Source organism: Eptatretus burgeri, chromosome 2, assembly GCF_056783735.1.
Source record: "Eptatretus burgeri isolate ZD-2024b chromosome 2, Ebu_testis_v1, whole genome shotgun sequence".
In the NCBI taxonomy this organism is placed as follows: Eukaryota; Metazoa; Chordata; class Myxini; order Myxiniformes; family Myxinidae; genus Eptatretus; species Eptatretus burgeri.
Window position 1 is genome coordinate 63,842,867 of NC_140962.1, and position 18,773 is coordinate 63,861,639.

The following is an 18,773-nucleotide window of genomic DNA, read 5'->3' on the forward strand; positions in this document are numbered from 1 at the left end:
ATTGATGAAGCAACTTCTGAGCAACACTGTCAATATGGTGATCCTTTTCTTCATTCCTAAGTGAAGAAAATTACCTTCACTGCTCTGATGTGAAGCCTGAACTTTCTACATATCGGTATAATACTGCCCCTTCATAGTTAGGTAGTCCCCCCCCCCCAGTGGGCAATGGGGTTTTGCAATAGTCTATCTGTGCCATTCCTTTTTCTTTTTTTTACCATTTGAGCTTTTGTCATTAAATTATCAACATATATGTTTTTTTATATATATATATATATATATATATATATATATATATATATATATATATATATATATATATATATACATATACATATACATATACACACACACACACACACACACACACACACACACACACACACACACACACACACACACACACACACACACACACACACACACACACATCCTGACTAATGGTGAGCATCGCCGTGGATTGTTTCTCACATGGTAAAACCGCATAATCTACACAGAACAACCATCTGTCTGCCATCCAGACAATTGTTCCTGCTAATGCAAACCATTCAACCAGAAGGCACTTGATGTGACCAGCTGGAAAATCAAAACATGAGTTTGACGAGCACTTCGCTGATCCCCGTTGGACAATAGTCCACACCACCCCCTTTTTATGTTTCGATATATATGTGTATGTATGTATATGTATACTGTATATATATATATATATATATATATATATATATATATATATATATATATATATATATATACAAATATATATATATATATATATACTTACTTCCAGACATATAATTCCCCACCCCCCCCCCAGCTGTTTTCATCAAGTTCAATTTGAGTTCAAAGTGGAAGTAGATGGGCTTTGCATCGTGAGATGCTTTCTCGTTATGATTTTATTCTTTCTTTTGAATATATATTTTTTTCTTTGTGCCACTGCTTCTTTACAAAGGTATCTGGCATCAATTTTAAAGAAATTTGTTTCGCTCATCTTCCTCAAGAGTTCAGACTTGCATCATACCACTTTTATTTTTATTGTTTTAAAATTTTTCCTTCCCCACCCCCGACAAGAACTAGGCTCATGGAAGAGCAAGTTTAAATTGATCGGTGTCGGGGCAACAATTGAGCACAGCGAGCAAGGGGATAAACAGAGCAGAGGGAGCTCGACTGGTGAAGTCGGAATAAAAAAAACAAGATGACCGACTAGCTTGCAATGTGAAAGCAACATACCTGCTTCGATCTCGTCGTGGATGGTTATGCTTTTTGTTCGGAGGTGCAAGTCTGTTCAGATTGCTATTTCAACTTTTTGCGTCATGAAACGTTTCCCCTAATTGGCTATTTTGGGTCTGGATAGTGTGATTTTTTTTTTTTTTATCGTGGGTCTCAACAAATTTTGCATATTTTATTGAGGTGGTTACATACTTTGTGATCTGGAGAGCTTTAGTTTTTATTGTGGTTCTCCAATTAGAAATGGTTTTGGCATTTGCTTTGATGAGACTTGATGTAGTTGGAAAAGAAACCATGGTCTCAATATTGAGAATAAACTTTCTTCTTCATCAACTGTGAATTAAATGCAATATGTTAATGAAATTGCACTCTATCAAATGCTCTGAAACCAGGCCTGATGGAGCTTGTTTGCAGTCTTACTGAAGTAGGAAGCACCCTTCTTTATGGCTAGAAACCTTGAGAACACTATGTGTGAAGGTGTGAGGTCTGGTCAAAGGCCAACCTTCCCCCCTCCCCTCCCCAAAGTATGTTATATCAAAGGTGTTTTTATCATTCCCTATGAAAATACACCTCAGCTTTTCAAAAATCTTATTCTCCTACTCAAATGCCAAGATCTCTCAAATTTAAGGGAGAAGCATGGAGGGTCAACGTCAACAATGATAAAATTTGGCGTGGAAGTATTTTCAAAAACACCTTTTAGCCTACTTCATTTCAAATCATAAAGATTTGAGTTGATGAACCAACAACTAACATTTTCTCCAATATGGAGTGGCTAAATTATTATATTTTTCTTTAATAGCTCTTCCATGAGCTTTAGAAAATTTAATATTTAATCAACAGAAGAGGTCAAGAGGGTTGGCAAAAATAAAATTTTCCCCAATGTCAGTAATATACTGTATTTTGCTTTCAGATGCTGGTTTTAATTAGAATCGTTTTTTTTTTAATTTTGGAGACTGACATGTCAACTCGTACTTTCAAGCCATATAATTGAGCAGATTACCAATCATTTGCTGCAGGCATGTGTGTAGCTTTGGCAAGTCTGGTACATCCACCTATTAAATTTTAGATTTTGATGATTAATGATGCACTTTATCTTTTGCTTTAATTTTGGTATGATTTGTTTCTCGTTCCTCCTTTCATGCAGGGTTCTTCATTATAGTCTTATTCATTTGTTATTGTTTTTGTGTGTGTGTTTGTTTTTTGTTTTTTTTAATCTTGTTCCATTTATTTATCTATCTCAATTCATATTTTGATCAATCATATTGAAATTGTGGTGAAAGGATAAGCAACAAGATTCCTTTGTTTCTGCAGTTGGTGGATGATCCTTGTCAACTAAATCCTTGTCTCCATGGAGGAACTTGCACTTCTAATGGCATAGACTTTAGCTGCATTTGTGTTCCTGGCTTTCTTGGTAAAGACTGTGGGAATTCTCTCTGCTTGCAAGGAAACTGTCTCGGTAAGTGTACTTAATGGTAAAATGCTGTCTATTTTGTTGTTCTGAGTTAATGCATCATGTGAGAGTCATGGATATTACCAATTCATGGTTGACTGATTTGTGTTTTGCACCAAGTTTGCAATTCAGCTCCTCTGCCACCTGTCCATTCTCTATGCTTTGAGATTGACCAACTGTAAAGTGCCATAAATGTCGTGATTGAGAGGGAGAAAATAAATAGTTTGAAGTTCGTTTATGTACTTAAAGGAAGGCAATATATCATTGAAATGATGAAATTCCTGTCTGTAACTTATCCTGTGATGGTCCAGGCGGTTTGATAGCTGTAACTTGAGCTGGAAACCGCAGGCATCACTCGCAGCATGTAATGACAGAAGACCACCAACAGTTGCACCACGGTAACTGTTCAGAGAATAATTGCTCGAATCCGATGCTGCATGGTATGCAGTTAGGTTTTACTTTTTTAACAACTGTGTCTGTGTCTCCTGTCTCTTTCTGTCTCTGTCTCTCTGTCTCTCTCTGTCTCTCTGTCTCTCTCTGTCTCTCTGTCTCTCTGTCTCTCTGTCTCTCTGTCTCTGTCTCTCTGTCTCTCTCTGTCTCTCTCTGTCTCTCTCTGTCTCTCGCTCCCTCTCTCGCTCCCTCTCTCGCTCCCTCTCTCGCTCCCTCTCTCGCTCCCTCTCTCGCTCCCTCTCTCGCTCCCTCTCTCGCTCCCTCTCTCGCTCCCTCTCTCGCTCCCTCTCTCGCTCCCTCTCTCGCTCCCTCTCTCGCTCCCTCTCTCGCTCCCTCTCTCGCTCCCTCTCTCGCTCCCTCTCTATCTATCTGTCTATCTGGATATTAGTGAATTTAAGACATGATAGAATTTCTGCTTTAAATGCATATTCTATTAAAATAATAATAATAGAAAAGAGAAATTGTGAACAAAAAACTAATGCTCATGTCTCGAATACAAATGTTCGGTTATTTATTTAATTTAAGCTCTAAGGCTTGTAGAGGAACTTTGACAAATGGATACATCCAGACAGATACATGAGAACACCAGGCTTTACTTTTACACAAACTCAGCTGCTGAGATTGTGGGAAGTAACGTCTTTTTCCAGAGCACTCTGGGTACCAGTGACATCATCTTTGTGACATCGCTTTTCTTTCCACACTCAGTGGGGCAATCAAGGAGGCATTTAATCATTCCCATGGATGCCAACCTATGGAGGTTTTCCATGGTCTAAGCATGTCAGCCCCTTTTTAGGCTCACCAGTATTATTGGGTCTTTGACCATCGAACAAATAATAGCCTTGTTCTTTGTTTTATCTTTCTGATCATTTTCTCTTAAATGACTTGACCAGGGACCATAAAATCCATTTCATTATAATGGTCTTTGTCTGAGTTCTGGTGTGGGTTTTTTTTTTGGGGGGGGGGGGTTCATTATTAATGACTTCGTATGGCATTACGTTATTACATCAACTGCCCCCCCCCATACTAGGGTCTGGCGATATAACGATATACTGGTATAATTTTTACTATCGGTACACTGGTATGCACTGAATATGAATTGTTATACCGTTAAAAATAAAAATTATGTCACCAACAAATCGAAGAAGGGTGTTTGCAATCCATATTGGGCATTATTTAAAAACCTTTTTTGCACTCGGCGTTTTGGCTAAGCATGGAATAGGAACATGAAACGTATGACATCAACTCGTAACAGGAAGTAAGTGCAGTATGTTTTAACTTTTAACCCGAAGGCATCAGAGCACCCGTGCAAGCAATCGCGTTTTTCTTTGCCCTCATGGCTCTTTTTAAAGCAATTGGCAATTGGTTATTTTATATTAATCGGATGTGCTTTAGAAAGCCTGTCCCGATTACTGGCACTGCAATCTATGATAGTCGTACCTGCACGATATTCATCCTGGTATGAAGCAATACTGGTACAGCGATTCGCGATAGCGATGGATACCTTTCTATGCCAATTACCAATACTGATATCGCTTTAAAACAATCATTTTAAGTACAAGTGTGAAAGTAAAATGACGTCTCATGATGGGGTGGGGGGGGGGTAATTAATCCCTGTGTCGGAATACTTTGAAAAATTACTGTGTGTCAATGATGTGTACGTCATATATGAATACATAATGCACCATTGGACCATTACGTATTTTTGGAACCTGTGCAAACAAAAACAAAACTTTATAATATGTATTCAAATACCAATATCCTGGTATGAGCCCACCGGTATATTGATGCCAGAAAAAAAATTGATAACGATGGAGCATACCTCTGACCCAAGCACTGTCTTCCCTCCCCCCCCTTTCCTCTTCTATTCCTCACATCCCCCTCCCCTAACCCAAACAGCTCAGTTTCCCTCTTTTTTTTATTGTCACGTGGAACATGGAAATTTTTCATCCACTGGCAATTTAATTCAGAGGGTGCATCACATCCTTTTCACATTAGCATTGCATATATTAATTGCATTAGGCACAAATGATGGTCGAAATGACGAACACAAAAGGGAATGTCTGAACGATTAAAACGTTCCCGTGTTGTTCCTGTTCCTGTTCTTTAAGAACCATGTTAAAGGTAAGTAACGTGGGAAGGTTTTTTTTTTTGTTATTTTTTGAGGTTTTTTTATTTTATTCTCTTTTTCTCTCTTCTCTCTTTTTTATTTTTATTTTTATTTATCTTTTGTATGCAATATTGAGGCTCATAGAAGAGCTAACACACAGATCGTATAGCAGAACAAGGGGGGGGGGGATCAGATCACCAACAGAGCAGGGGGCCAAAGCCGGAGAGGATACTATAGAAGACAGAGAGACCACCGACCTTCCTGTGGTGAGAGGGTGAGAGACGTAATGACACTGCTTCATCGCGGGAGATACCAATGATCCTAAATGCCTTGGTTTCCACAGCATGAAGTCGAGAAAGGTGTGAGGTGGGAGCACCACCACAGAGGGGAGAGCAGGACTCCATCAGGCTGTGGATGAAAGCTTTGTATGTGGTCAAGAGCACAGGTGCACCAAGGAAGGACTTTGTATGACGGAGGACTGGCTTTGGAGGCCGGCTTAGAAATTGGCTTTCCCAGGAAAGATCATGGCAGATAGTGAGACCCAGAAGCTTGAATGAAAGGACTTCTTCAAGAGCATTGTTGAGAAGGAAGATTGGGGGTATGGGAGGGTTTTCCAGATGGTCCTTTTTGAGAGAAAGAGTGGTGTGAGATTTGTCAGAATAAAGACGTGTTCAAATTGTTGGACCAGATTGTGATTTTATCCAGATCTGCAGAGTGAATAGGCTACTGCTTGCCAATCTGAGGAATGAGAGATGGTATGGCAGAGGGTGGAGTAATCGGCAAAGAGATAGTGGATTTTCCAGAGTGTCGGAGGGATCATTGATGAAAACAAGAAAAAGCACTGGGCCCAGAACACTGCCTTGAGGAACACCAGCCTGGACAGGAAGAGGGGATGAGAGAACTCTGTATAGGGCCACATGTTGGCTGTGACAGGAGAGGAAGTCTGCGAGACATGAGTGGAGATTTCCTTGGATACCATAGGAAGAGAGTTTGGTGAGCGGGCGGGATCCCAGACCGTATTGAAAGCATGCATTTTGTCTCATGCAATGGCTCTGATTTCATGTCGGGCATTGAGGACCTCCATCCTTTGTTGGGAGAGCAGAAGCAGCATACCCAGGGTAGAGTGGCCTGCTTTGAATCCAAATTGCTGATCGGAAATCAAGCCATTGGAGAAGATGAGGGATTTGATGTTGGAAGCGATGATGGATTCCAGAACCTCACTGATGATTGGGAGCAGGCTGATTGGTCTGTAGTTGCAGGAAGCTGCTTTTGCACCTTTTTATGCAGAGCGTTAATGTATATTGTCAGATCAGGCTCGGTTATATCTGTGACTTACTGCAGGTGCCATGTAAACCTGTATTATCCTGTTTCCTGGTCGTATTGTCTGCAACTAAACTGTCTCCCTCACCAGGAAACCTGGTGAGGAGGGTGTTTGGATATGGACACCCAGCAGGATTAAAAACAAAAGCTGTCAAAGGGTAGAGAATCTCCATGTGAGGAAATGGCCATCCATATCTCATGCCCATTGTCTGCGGATGTCATCCTGCAATTCGGTTACTGTTTTATAAGAGGTTGGTGGCAGGATTTGCACTCTGGCCATTGTAAAACACTTCATTCCGCAAAACCCATAAACGCAAAGAAAACTGAAAATCCACTCTGTTTGAGTACCTCCTGTGCTGCTGCTCTTTGCAGGGCAGCTCATCGGATGACAGAATTGGGGAAAAACCTTCCAAGCCCCAAATCTTTCATGATAGGAGGAAAAGCATGGGATAAACTTCCTTGGTCAGATTGTGGTGGTGTGTTGTGGAGTGGTACTGAGGTTTCGTCGACCAGATGGTGGTCTCCTTGGGTTAACCTGCAGTAGACCCTTCGTGTGGGTGCCTGGAATCTCCTTTCATGGACAGAATGATCACTTGTCTGGTATCATCTGCGCTCCAGAGTTTTAACATCGGTATTGCAGCACTCTGTCATTTGTAGACTGGAAAATGGTGAGATCATGGTGCATGGTTCACCTACTATTGGACTGGTCACTGATGGTTACCATGCCCAAGGAGTTGTAGCTGTGTCCAAGAAGCTGACTCCCATGATAGTGTAGGTAACACTGGTCAATGAGCATATAATGAGATTAGGGATTCATCACTCCTTGGGTGTCGTTTCCCTGGTCTCTGTCTACACTCCGTGAAGGATGCATTCTATGCCACACTCGAGTCGGTGGTTGATCAATGTGCCAGGTGAGATACCCTTCTAGTCTTGGGTGATTTCAATACATTGAGTGGCACTGATAGGGATAGTTATGAGGTGTGTAGGTCCCCATTGGTCTGGAACTGCGATCCAGAATATCACCAAGTTCCTTGACTTTGAAAGAAGTTGAAGACAGGGTGGCTCGTTCATGGTTTCAGTGCCCACAGGCTCATCACTGGACTTGGTATTGCAACACTGGTGATACAGGAGATTGACCATGTGTTCGTTGATGGTCACTGCAGGGTCGAGTGAAGTGCTGAGTTTTTCAATACCGACCAAAAGCTTGTTGTAACAATTCTTAAGTTTCAGCTTGAATCTGGGAGAATGGTACAATAACAAAGGCTAGATGTTAGCAAGCTCAAGGATGAGATGGCAGCTGAGGAGTTTGCAAACAGGCTGAGTGGTGTTTTGGGGGGTCTTGATGCTTTGGGGAATCCTGAAGAGTTGTGGAGTGCTTTCAAGATGACCATCCTTGATATTGCCTGTGGATGTCTTGGAACTCACCATCGGGCAAAGAAGAATTCCGTCTCTCATGGGACACTGGATAGCATTGACCAGAGTGTCAGGGCCAGCCTTGATGACAGAGCTGAGCTGTTCAGGGAGTTGAGACATAAAACTGTGCATGCGCTGAGGGTGGATAAGGAGGCCTATGTGCGAGGAATCTGAGGGAGTACATCACCTGTTGGCAAGTGATTCTCGTCATTACAGTGGGATTCATACATTGTGTTCCTCCAAGCCCATACCTTGGTGTACTGCAGTAAGAGCAGAGCCTAGTGGGCTGTTAAAGGAGGAGTCCAAATTGATGGCCCGCTGGGCCAGTTACTTTGAGTGGCTGTACCAGACTTGCCACCAGATGTTGAGTTGGATATTAGGGGTGTTACTTTCCCTGTTACTGACCCTCCAGTCAACTGTGATCCACCTTTCTTTGTGGAAACACGGTGCGGTGAACCGGGTGAAGTGGGGTGAAGCTCCTGGGATCTGTGGCATCCATGCTGAACTTCTCAAGGCTGGTGGAAATGCTGTATTCGTGTCTTTGTATGCAGTTCTGTGCTCATTTTGGAACACAGGCATCATCCCAACTGACTGAAAGAGGGGCCTTGTTGTCCCTCTGGAAAGGGAAGGGTGATTGCCAGTACTGTAAATACGAAGTGGTGGTGATGCTCTGTTCTGGGCAAGGTCTTTGATCGGATAATTTTTGTGGGGTTCACCACCATCTGATTGAGCACCATCGCCCAGTGCAGTCAGGCTTTATACCAAAGAGGTCATAGATTGACCGTATCCTTCCTCACCGCATGCAGATGAAAGTTTTGACAGGGCTGCTTGCAGCCCATGTTGATTTATGTAAAGCATTCGATTCAGTGAATCGGGATTCCCTCTGGCAGATTCTCGGTCTTTGTTGGGGGGCCACCAAAACTGATCACTCTGATATCTGAATGACACTCTGGTACTGAGAGTGCTGTGAGATGTGGTGATACCATCACTTATTTGCTATTGTTACTGAGGTTTGTCAGGGGTGTGTACTGGCTCCCACACTTTTCAGCCCTTGTATGAACTAGATTCTGGGGAGGAAGTCAGAGTGATTAAGCTCTGGTTCATCGCTTGGGAATGTCAAGATCTCTGACCATGATTTCGCAGATGGTGCAGTCTTCTTTACGGACACTGGATATCCTTTTGGGGGCCCTCGAGGCACTGAATGGGGAGTCTGGGACACTGGGACAATGGGTTTTCTGGGGCAAAACCAAGATCCAGGCTTTCAACGACATATTGGATGCTGCTATCCTGTCTGTACTGGTTTGTGGCAAGGATGTTGAGGTCACGGAGAGATTCATGAACCTTGGCAGTGATATTCATGTCTCCGCTGGCTGTGAGTCAGAGGTCAATAGACATCTGGGTTACACCTGGGGAGTCATGTATTCATTGGATCATGGGGTGTGGCACTGTCGGTACCTGTGCAGGAGGGCTAAAGTCAGAGTTCAGGTCCTTGGTGCTTCCAGTCTTGCTCTACGGATGTGAGACTTGGAGTCTGACCAGGGATCTGAGATTGAGACTTAACTCCTTCGGTACCAGGCCTCTTCGGAGAATCCTGAGCTATTGCTGTTTGGACTTTGTGTCCAATGAACAGTTGTTGAGAGACTCAAATGAGATTTGTTACCTGTATAGTCCATGAGCATCAGCTGCAGCGGTCTGGGCATGTCGTTCATTTTTCTTGTGCTTATCCTGCTCACCAGATTCTCTCAGCAAGGGAGCCTCATGAGTGGAGAAGGCCAACAGGCCAACCACATGCCTCATGGTTGCAGCAGGTGAACCAGCATCTCAGGAGATGGCAATGGGCCAAGTATCTGCCTTGGTGATTGCTAAATGGCAGACCCTGGAGTACTAATGGAAAGTGGATGCAGCGACACGCTGCTCTGGTGCATGCTCCCATGTCTAACCTAATATTCACTGAGAGAGGTGCATTTTATTCACGTCTGGATCAATTATTTTTCTTTTTGCTGGTGTGAAAATGTACACTGATATCCAATTTGTCCACATGTCCGAGTCGTTGCTCCCATCTGTGTCCATACTCTTCACTTGGATATTGGTTTTTGGTGAATTCTGTGATATATGTTGGATGAAGAAAGAGTCTGGTGTCTCACAGTTGGTCTCACACATCTCTTACTCGAAATATGCAATCTTTCATCAGTTTGTGACATTTCTCACCATGGCTTACGAATAAGCATCGTTCGCCCAGTGTCCTGGCATTGGTGCTCCAGTGTTTGAAAATAAATTCGATCAAGTTTTCCTTGTTTTTGTCTGTCGTTGAGGAAATTTTGCCATTGTTGAGGAACTGTGTGCCACTGAACACTTTTTGTCTGGCTCTATCGGTACCTTTGCCTTTTTGATGCTCAAACTTGTTGGACAGTTCTGGGCATCTATCAAAAACGAAGTGAATACGTTGACAACCTGGTTGATCTGCAAGACGATCCTTTCTTTAGAATGTCTGCGAGAACACTGAATGTTGCAGGCAGAATGGTTAATTGGGAATGAATGACGGCCATTCCATCCAGAATGATGATACCATACTGTACCACTTTTTCGACTGCAGATGGATATATTCCTTCAATGTGGTGGAGGAGTGCTCTTCTCAGTCTTCGTCAGTGATCCATCAGCAGCTGCAAGAGGGAAGGATACTGGGTCCAAGGAAAATGTCAACACACACTTTAAATAAACAGACTTCTGCTGCACATTGATCAACATCCGACTGAAAAGATGTCATTCAGCTTTGAGTAACACATGCTTCCTGCATCTCGACATCTTAACCATGGTTTGGTCAACGATTGTTTTGAACTTCAGCCGTTTGGCTCATTGAAGCCAAGCTTGGTGCTGTATAGCCAGTCATTTATAAAACTCTAAATCCTGTTGACCCACACTTATGGCATTCATGAGATCATCCCTGACAAGTGGTGAGGTGATTATCCCAGAAGTATTGCTGGTTAGCTCATCATTAGGTGAGGAAAAAGGGTCCACCATCTGTTCGATGCAGTCCACTATGTTTTGTGTCGCCTCTTCATAACGAATGATTGTCATCGAAGCAAGGTCTTTCTTATATCTGTCTTGGTGGCTGCAGCCTGCTAAAGTTTCACACTGATGAGCAATAGCAGAGTGTTCAGCTTGTGATAGGATCAGGTGGAGGCAGCATGATAGATAGCATTGCACTGTCGGTACGACGTAGTACAGCAAATAGTCATTTGACACAGACATGGCCCAGAATATGCCTGTATTCTGTGCCCAATGTTTGGATAAATCTGTCTGCATAATTGCCAATTTATATGTAACTTTGTAGGAATCATCTCAGCAAGGTGCTTTCACAAATTTGGTCAAGCCATCGGCTAATTTACATTTTTTGTGGGTCATCTACGCCTACCAGCGTTTTCCTTTTCTACCAGGTGAGCCAAGGCGCATTGCGCCTATTTTTAGTCTTTGTTGTGATGGCCAGCGTTGCAACTGCCAACTTCCCAGAATCATGTCCGATGCTCTCACGATTATGCCACTCAGTCAGATCTGAGCTTATCTGCAATTTATGTAAATTTCGACCAACTACTTCAATAATTTGTTACGTTTGTTTGCTGCATAATAAGAATAATAAACATGGGTCAATACCCCTGGGTGCTCACCTAGGAACAACTGGAGAAGATAACCAGGAACCAATGGTAGGCATGGATGACCCACAAAATGCATAATGGAGAAGAAAGTACATACCTATGGAATGAACAAACCTTGGTAGATCACGGGTGATAAAGGTTGTGGTCAAGTTTCATCGAAAATGTGTGTGGTTTCTGAGAAGACAGTGCCTATTTTAGGGGGCAACACCCATCGACCCCCTTTCGGGCCTGATTTTTTTTTTTCTTTTTCTTACAGCGTGGCGACATCGCACTGTTATATTTTTTGTTGTTGTTAAATGCCATGAATGAACTTTGGCACATCCATGGTGATGACCATTGTGGTAACGTTTCATCAAAATCTTGTGTAGTTTCAGTGAAGAAGTTGAAAGTAATTGTGCACAGACTGACGGACGCTATCCCAACGTGTAGTCTGACAAACAGCATGATTGAGGGACAAAATAGAAAAATACACGCTGACGGACGGACTACACTCTGACACGGAACTACGTTCCAGGTGAGCTAAAAAGCAAATTAATATTCTTCACAAAATTTGACAACCTTTTTTGTTTCTTTTTTTTTATTATTATTATTATTATTATTATTATTATTATTATTATTATTATTTTTTTTTTTTTTTTTTTTTTTTTTTTTTTTTTGTTGTTAATGCCTCCCAAGTTGAGTTTTCATTATTAGTTCGGTTTAAGATGGTGAAATGTCCATTTAAGGTCATGTTTAATAAATTAAATAACACTTAATTGACCTTTTGATGATGGGCAATGTCTAAAACTTTTAGCAATGCAATATCACTTCTTCTTCTTCTTCTTCTTCTTCTTCTTCATCTTTTGGCTGCTCCCGTTGGGGGACGCCACAGCGGATCATCCGTATGATCCGCATAGTGATTTGGCACATTTTTTACACCGGATGCCCTTCCTGACGCAACCCTGGTTACCTCTTACAACACAGGGATATGGTACACCTATTTTAACCGGGGTATACACTGGCCCAGTATACTGGTACTCATTTCGCCGACCTCGGAAGGATGACAGGCTGAGTCAACCCCCTGGTGTATTAATTCAGTGGCCCAACGGGGCTTGAACTCAGGACCTTTTGGATCCCAAGCCGCTGCCCTAACCACTGCGCCAACACCAGGCTCTAGCAATGCAATATCACATGCAGGACAAAAACATTAAGTGACTGGTTGTATTTTTCAATGCCCCTTAATGTTTGTTTTTGGATGGTTTGTGAATTTATTTATATATATATATATATATTTTTTTTTTAACATCGTCTTCAGATGAGTCATAATGCTTTGCAATTTTGAGGCATCTGTCCCCATTTCAAATCAATATTTGCTTGCACTGCTGGCTGGCTGTTCATTTTTGCATTTGAGCAAATGATGTAGGGAACGCAGGTTCCAAATCCTGTGTTAATTTGTCTTGTCAAATGTCCTGACTGAGCATCTGATAAATGGAGAACTCAAACAGCTTGGACACCAGAGCAAAACCGTTATTCTCAGGAATCATTTAAGCAGTCCTCTTGGAGTTATTTCCGTATTTAACAAGAAAAAAAAAACATTAAGAAAATGTAAAAACATCGGGATGAAATCTCAAAAAAACAACCAAACATGGTTGGAATGACGCCACATTATGATGCCACAATACAACACCACAATCTTCTTCTGGTTTAGCATCACGACATTTTTTGATATTTTACTTTTGTTGTGGGATTGTGATTAAACAACCTTAAAAGATATTGTGATGCAAAACCAGAGAGGATTGTGGTGTTGTATTGTAGCATCGTAATGTGGGGTCCTTCCTACCATGTTTGGTTGTTTTATTGAAATTTCATCTGTCTGTTTTTACATTTTCTTAAAAAAAAAACATTTTGTTTCTGCAATTTTTTTAAGTCGTACAATGCTTAAAGAGCAGGTTTTGGGTCGCTGATGACCACCTGATTCGAAGGCTGTAATCACATTAATCATCGTTGGGCAATTATTTTCTTGCATTTGAAACTCAAAATATGCTAAAATTAACTTTTAAGTCAAAACTTTTGTCAGTGATCGAAAAACACACTGGAATTTACCGAAGGTGCTACGACGCCACGTTCTCCAGAAAACTTCGTGAACATTCGGAAACAACGTGTGATCAATGGCGAGATGCGAATCGGAGAGTGATTTCAGTGGCGATGAAATTGAAATTGAGTGTTTTCATTTTAATATTGCCAAGGACGAGTCGGAGGATGATGGGACTTTATACTATGGAGGTTCTGGCCCTGAGCCATATACATTTGAGCTAGTTGCAAGTGCCAGAAAACGGCCTATTTCGTGTACAAGTGGCAGGACTGACTGCCCGGCAGTTCACACTGACAGACTCCACCAGACAGATTGGTTTGTAGATTTTCATTTTCTTGTTCGATGCATAAAATAATGTAAAGTTTAATTCGTCTGTGATTTGATATAATAATTTTAACCCTCTAGTCACTCAAGAGTCAGAAATAGAATGAATCAACAGTGGACCCAATATATTATACACCATAGCCTTGGCATTGAAGTCTTTCTGACAGCTGAGCTTGACCCCAGCGAAAGTGAACAGTTAGAACAAACCCCAACTTTCAAGAGACTGTTGTGGCATATAAATACCAAAACATGTTTAGCCTCATTGGGAAATATTCTACCAAATTTAGAAAAAAAAGTGGAAAGTTGATCAATTTTTTACAATTGAAATGAAATAGCCCAATTTGCTGATGCTGTTGAAAATAATTGAATCAACAATAAGTTGATTTGTTGAGAATTTTTTCATGCTTGTGTTTTTCAGAAAGTTTATTTATGTGTTTTTCCATTTACTCTTTAAGAATACATTTCAAGGTTTTTCTCACTTGTACTCCACAATTGATTCTGTGACAGTGCAGTATCTGGAGAACTTGTTAACCAACAACTCGTATTCACAGAGTGGCGATCAGATGTGTTTATGCCTTCGTAATCCTCGGCTGTGAAATTGTCACCACAAGTGGCATGTCTATCTAAAGGGTCCTCTTTACCCGTTTTGTTTGGGGGAAAATTTGCCCGTTTTGTTTGTACAAATCTTATCCACTGCCGGCGAATGTTTGATTCCTTTGGGAATCGGTGGGAGCGATTACCCGTTTTCCAGCCATTCTCGCAAAACATGACACACATACGAGGAATGATGTACAAATATCCAAATAACTTTGTTCTACAATAATTCAAAATAAAAAAGGATAATTTAGACAGTTGCAAGTTCAAAAAAAAGCGAAAGAACGGTCGCTGCACTGGACACTTCTTCAATGAGCGAGTGAGCGTCCGCTTTGTTTTGGAGAACGTGACATCAACATCCATATATGGCACGTGGCTGTCTTTTTAAACAGCCTCGAGAAATAACTTCGGAGATAAATTTCATTAATTTTCCCAATAGTTGGGCAACAATAATAGTTTGCATCAAACTATTTAATGCACATTAGTCATATTGATAAATTTTCAGAACATGTTTGGTGACCCGCAACCTGCTTTTTAATGTTTTTTTTTATACATTTTGTTATTTTGGTATGTATTAAATCCATCCATGGTATTAAATTATTTAATACTTGTTTCAGTTGATTTGGGGGATGGTTTGGATATGTATAACTTTTGGAATGGTACTGTCCATCTTCCCCCTCCCATGATCCTGGCCTAGTTTGGTTGAGTCCCCATTTACATTTGATTTTTTTTTCCTTTTTTTGTATGCCTTGTCAAAGCTTGTATAAGAACTAACATACAATGCAGAAGCATCAGCCCAAAGGGGAGAGCAGTACTCATAAGGCTGCGGACAAAAGCTTTGTATGTGGTCAGGAGCTCATGTGGGCTGAGGAATAACTTTGCATGATGGAGGATTCCCAGTCGGCGACTGGCTTTGGAGGCCAGGTTGGAAATATGGCTTTCCCAGGAAAGGTCATGGTAGATGGTGAGACCCAGAAGCTTGAAAGAAAGGACTTCTTCCAGAGGATTACCTTCATGATTCATTAATTGACCTTCATGAGGCAGTGAATTGGGGGGGTTCCAAACAGTCCTTTCGGAGAGACATCGTGAGTGTGAAATTTGTCAGGATTGAAAGACATGTTCCAAATGTTGACCGAGTTTGTGATTTTACCCAGATCTGCAGAGAGTGAAGAAGCTGCTGCTTGCCAGTCTGAGGGATGACAGCTGGTATGATAGAGGGTGGAGTCATCAGCAAAGAGATAAAGAGGATTTTCTGGAGTCAGAGAGATCATTGATGAAGTATTATTTTCCTAATAAAACAATTCATGTCTTGTGTTTTTTTTTGTTTGTTTTTTTGTGGGTTGTGTGCACTAGCCCAGAGATTAGTTAACTTCCTAGCATTGGAATCACCATCATGGCTTCAGCCATTGTTGAGGTTGCGTTGGGCTACAGTTTAACATTGTTTTGAAAGGGTAAGAAGAAGTACAAATTGGTGTTTTAGCGATCCCCAACGTGGTACTTCAGCGATGTATTCTGGCATCTTTTTAAGTCCTGGTAGTTCAGAAAACGCTCGAGATTAAAAGGTATGGCTTTTAAATGTTTATGACTTCACTCAATCCCCTGTATCTCTCTCGAGCCATTTTTTCCCCTGTATCTCTCTCGAGTACTTTGTACTCCATGATGGGTTAACCACCAACTTGACACCAATGATAAAATCTTCAAATCATTTAATATATAAGATGTGTTGAATACAGTTCTTCTTCTTTGTTCGTATGAAGCACAAGGCTGCAGGGTAGCATCATTGCCTGAGGGTGTGGCTGTGGTGCCGCTGATGCAATGCCCTCTGCTAGTTGAGGCAGGAATTTGCAACTTGTTCATGATGCTGGCAATAGCTTGCCTACTCTTTGTGAAGGACACCATTGGATCTTTAATGTCTACCAACAAATGCTGGCAAATGAGACACCCAGTTTAACAGCCATCCAAGGGACGGGACACACATTGATGAATTGCCCTACCTGTGAAACACTGGCATGACAGTTTTTTGCTGCATTGGGATTCAAACCCAGGCTAGACAGCTTAGAGGTGAGTGTGCATACCTGTAGGTCATTCTGCCAGCCCATTGAATACAGTTGTAAATTCTATATCCAAAAAGCAAACTTATTAAGCCTACACTTTGCAGAATGTTACATTTTCATGTATTTAAGGCATTTCTAGCAATGTAAAGCTTTGATTTCTTGCCACGTTGTTTTTAGTATGTAATATAATCAACAAAATTCCTGTTAGTGTCTTGGCATCCAGAAATAGTTTTCGCATTATCGACTTGGTAATTAAAGAATAGGATTTTGATTGCTTACCATACAAACTCGAAAGACTCCAAGGCCTGTGAAACTTCCTTTAAAACTCGTGTTAAATGTACCGCATCAGTTGTGGGTGCTTTAGCTGGTGACCTTCATGATGTGATTTTAATTCCAGGCAGCACATGGCTTTTTAAGGTGCTCTCTAATTGCTGAGGTTGCGGTCATGACGTTTCTGTGCTTTGGGACAGTAATTATGGAGTGCACTGTGCTGTTTGGGTTTTTTTGTTGTTGGTGGGGGTGGTGGGGGGGAGGGGTTGGGGTGGAAGAGGAGAGTGGTTGCTTACTTTTCTCATTTTCATTACAAACTTCTATATTATAAGTATGTGTGGACCTCATTTTGTCCTAATGAATCGTTCGAACATCACCTGATGTAATAGCTTGTAAGCAAGATAACTTGCATCGGTAGTTACTAGTTTTGCTTTCTCTTGCGCTTTTAACATTTCATAGAATAACAGCCGGTTTGCTTCTTTGTTCAAAGATGGATGAAAGGTTTGGTGCACAGCTCTGATATTTGATGTAGAGAAGGGGGAAAAAGCAACTTAAAAAATAACCCAGCCATACATCTCAAAACTGACTGTCAGGAACCAAAGATTAATTGACACTATTTGCAAATCCCAATTGGGGTTGCTGAACATTTTGTCAACATTGCATGGCTCTGCATGTTTTGCTCTTCTGTTTTTTTTTTTCTTCTATGTTTTCCCCCATTCTCTCATTACCAATGCTTTTGGACTGCTTTCTTTAATTAATTGACCTTCATGAGATGTCCAAAGACTTTAAATGGATTTCATATTTAAGTATAAATATATAAATAGTCATGACGTGGGTATGATTGCTAGGGGAAGATGGATGGAGAACAAGATGGATTTATTAAAGTAGCATTATCACGAAAGTACTCGGACATTAACTGCAAAACAAGCTACCCACTTCAGGTGAGGTATGGGAGCAACGTGCTGCTCCGGTGCATGCTCCCATACCTCACCTGACCTGAAGTGGGTTGCTTGTTTTGCAGTTTATGTCTGAATACTTTCGTGATAATGCCACTTAAATAAATCAATCGTTCTGTCTGTCTTCCCAGAGTTCTCATTCTTCCTCGCATCCCTCATTTCTCCAAGTCTCCCTCTATTTTGTCCCCCACCCCACCCCCCAAACACTCCACCCTACCTACCCCTTCTCTTTATACTATTATGTCCTGATTTGTTCTGTTCTCGCTCCTCCACGAGACTCGACATGTCATACAAAAAAAACATAGAACTGTACTTTGTAGAGCACATACCTCTTCCAGGCTTACATTTTGTATCCTGGATTTACATCCATACCTTCACCAAATCTAATGGCCTTGTTCTTGACACCTATCCAACTCATCCATCTACTTTCATCTGAACCCATCCATCACTTCACAACTCATAATTCCATTACATAACTTCTCCTGACCACATACAAAGCTTTCATCCACAGCCTGACGGAATACCGCTCTCCCCTCTGGGCTGGTGCTCCCGCCTCTCACCTTTCTCAGCTTCACGCTATGGAAACCAAGGCATTTTGGATCATTGGTATCTCCCGTGATGTGGCTGAGCCTTTGGATCTCTCACTCACCACAGGCAGGTTGGTGGTCTTTCTGTTTTATATAGTCTCCTCTCCGGCCTCACCCCCCCTCCCACACCCCGCTCTGTCTGCAATATGACCCCCCACATTTCTGCTGGGCGCTCAAGGTCTGGCAGCAACCCCCTTCTGGTAAAATACCAAAATCAAGAATCACTGCTCACCTTAATTCTTTCATCCCTCTCTTTTCTGGCCTTTGGAACAAACTCCCACACTTCAATCCCACTCTTCCCTCCAG

General features: G+C 41.6%; 1 protein-coding gene across 2 annotated transcripts in view; it reads left to right on the forward strand.

Annotated features, from left to right (window-relative positions):
• The window catches only part of LOC147032177 (uncharacterized), a 151,951-nt gene that overhangs the window by 91,227 nt on the left and 41,951 nt on the right, over positions 1-18,773 (forward strand). For both annotated transcript variants that reach the window (XM_085869543.1, XM_085869542.1), the window contains exon 13: positions 2,533-2,677. In XM_085869543.1, the coding sequence (XP_085725669.1) occupies positions 2,533-2,677 (145 nt within the window). The remainder of the gene's footprint in view (positions 1-2,532; positions 2,678-18,773) is intronic.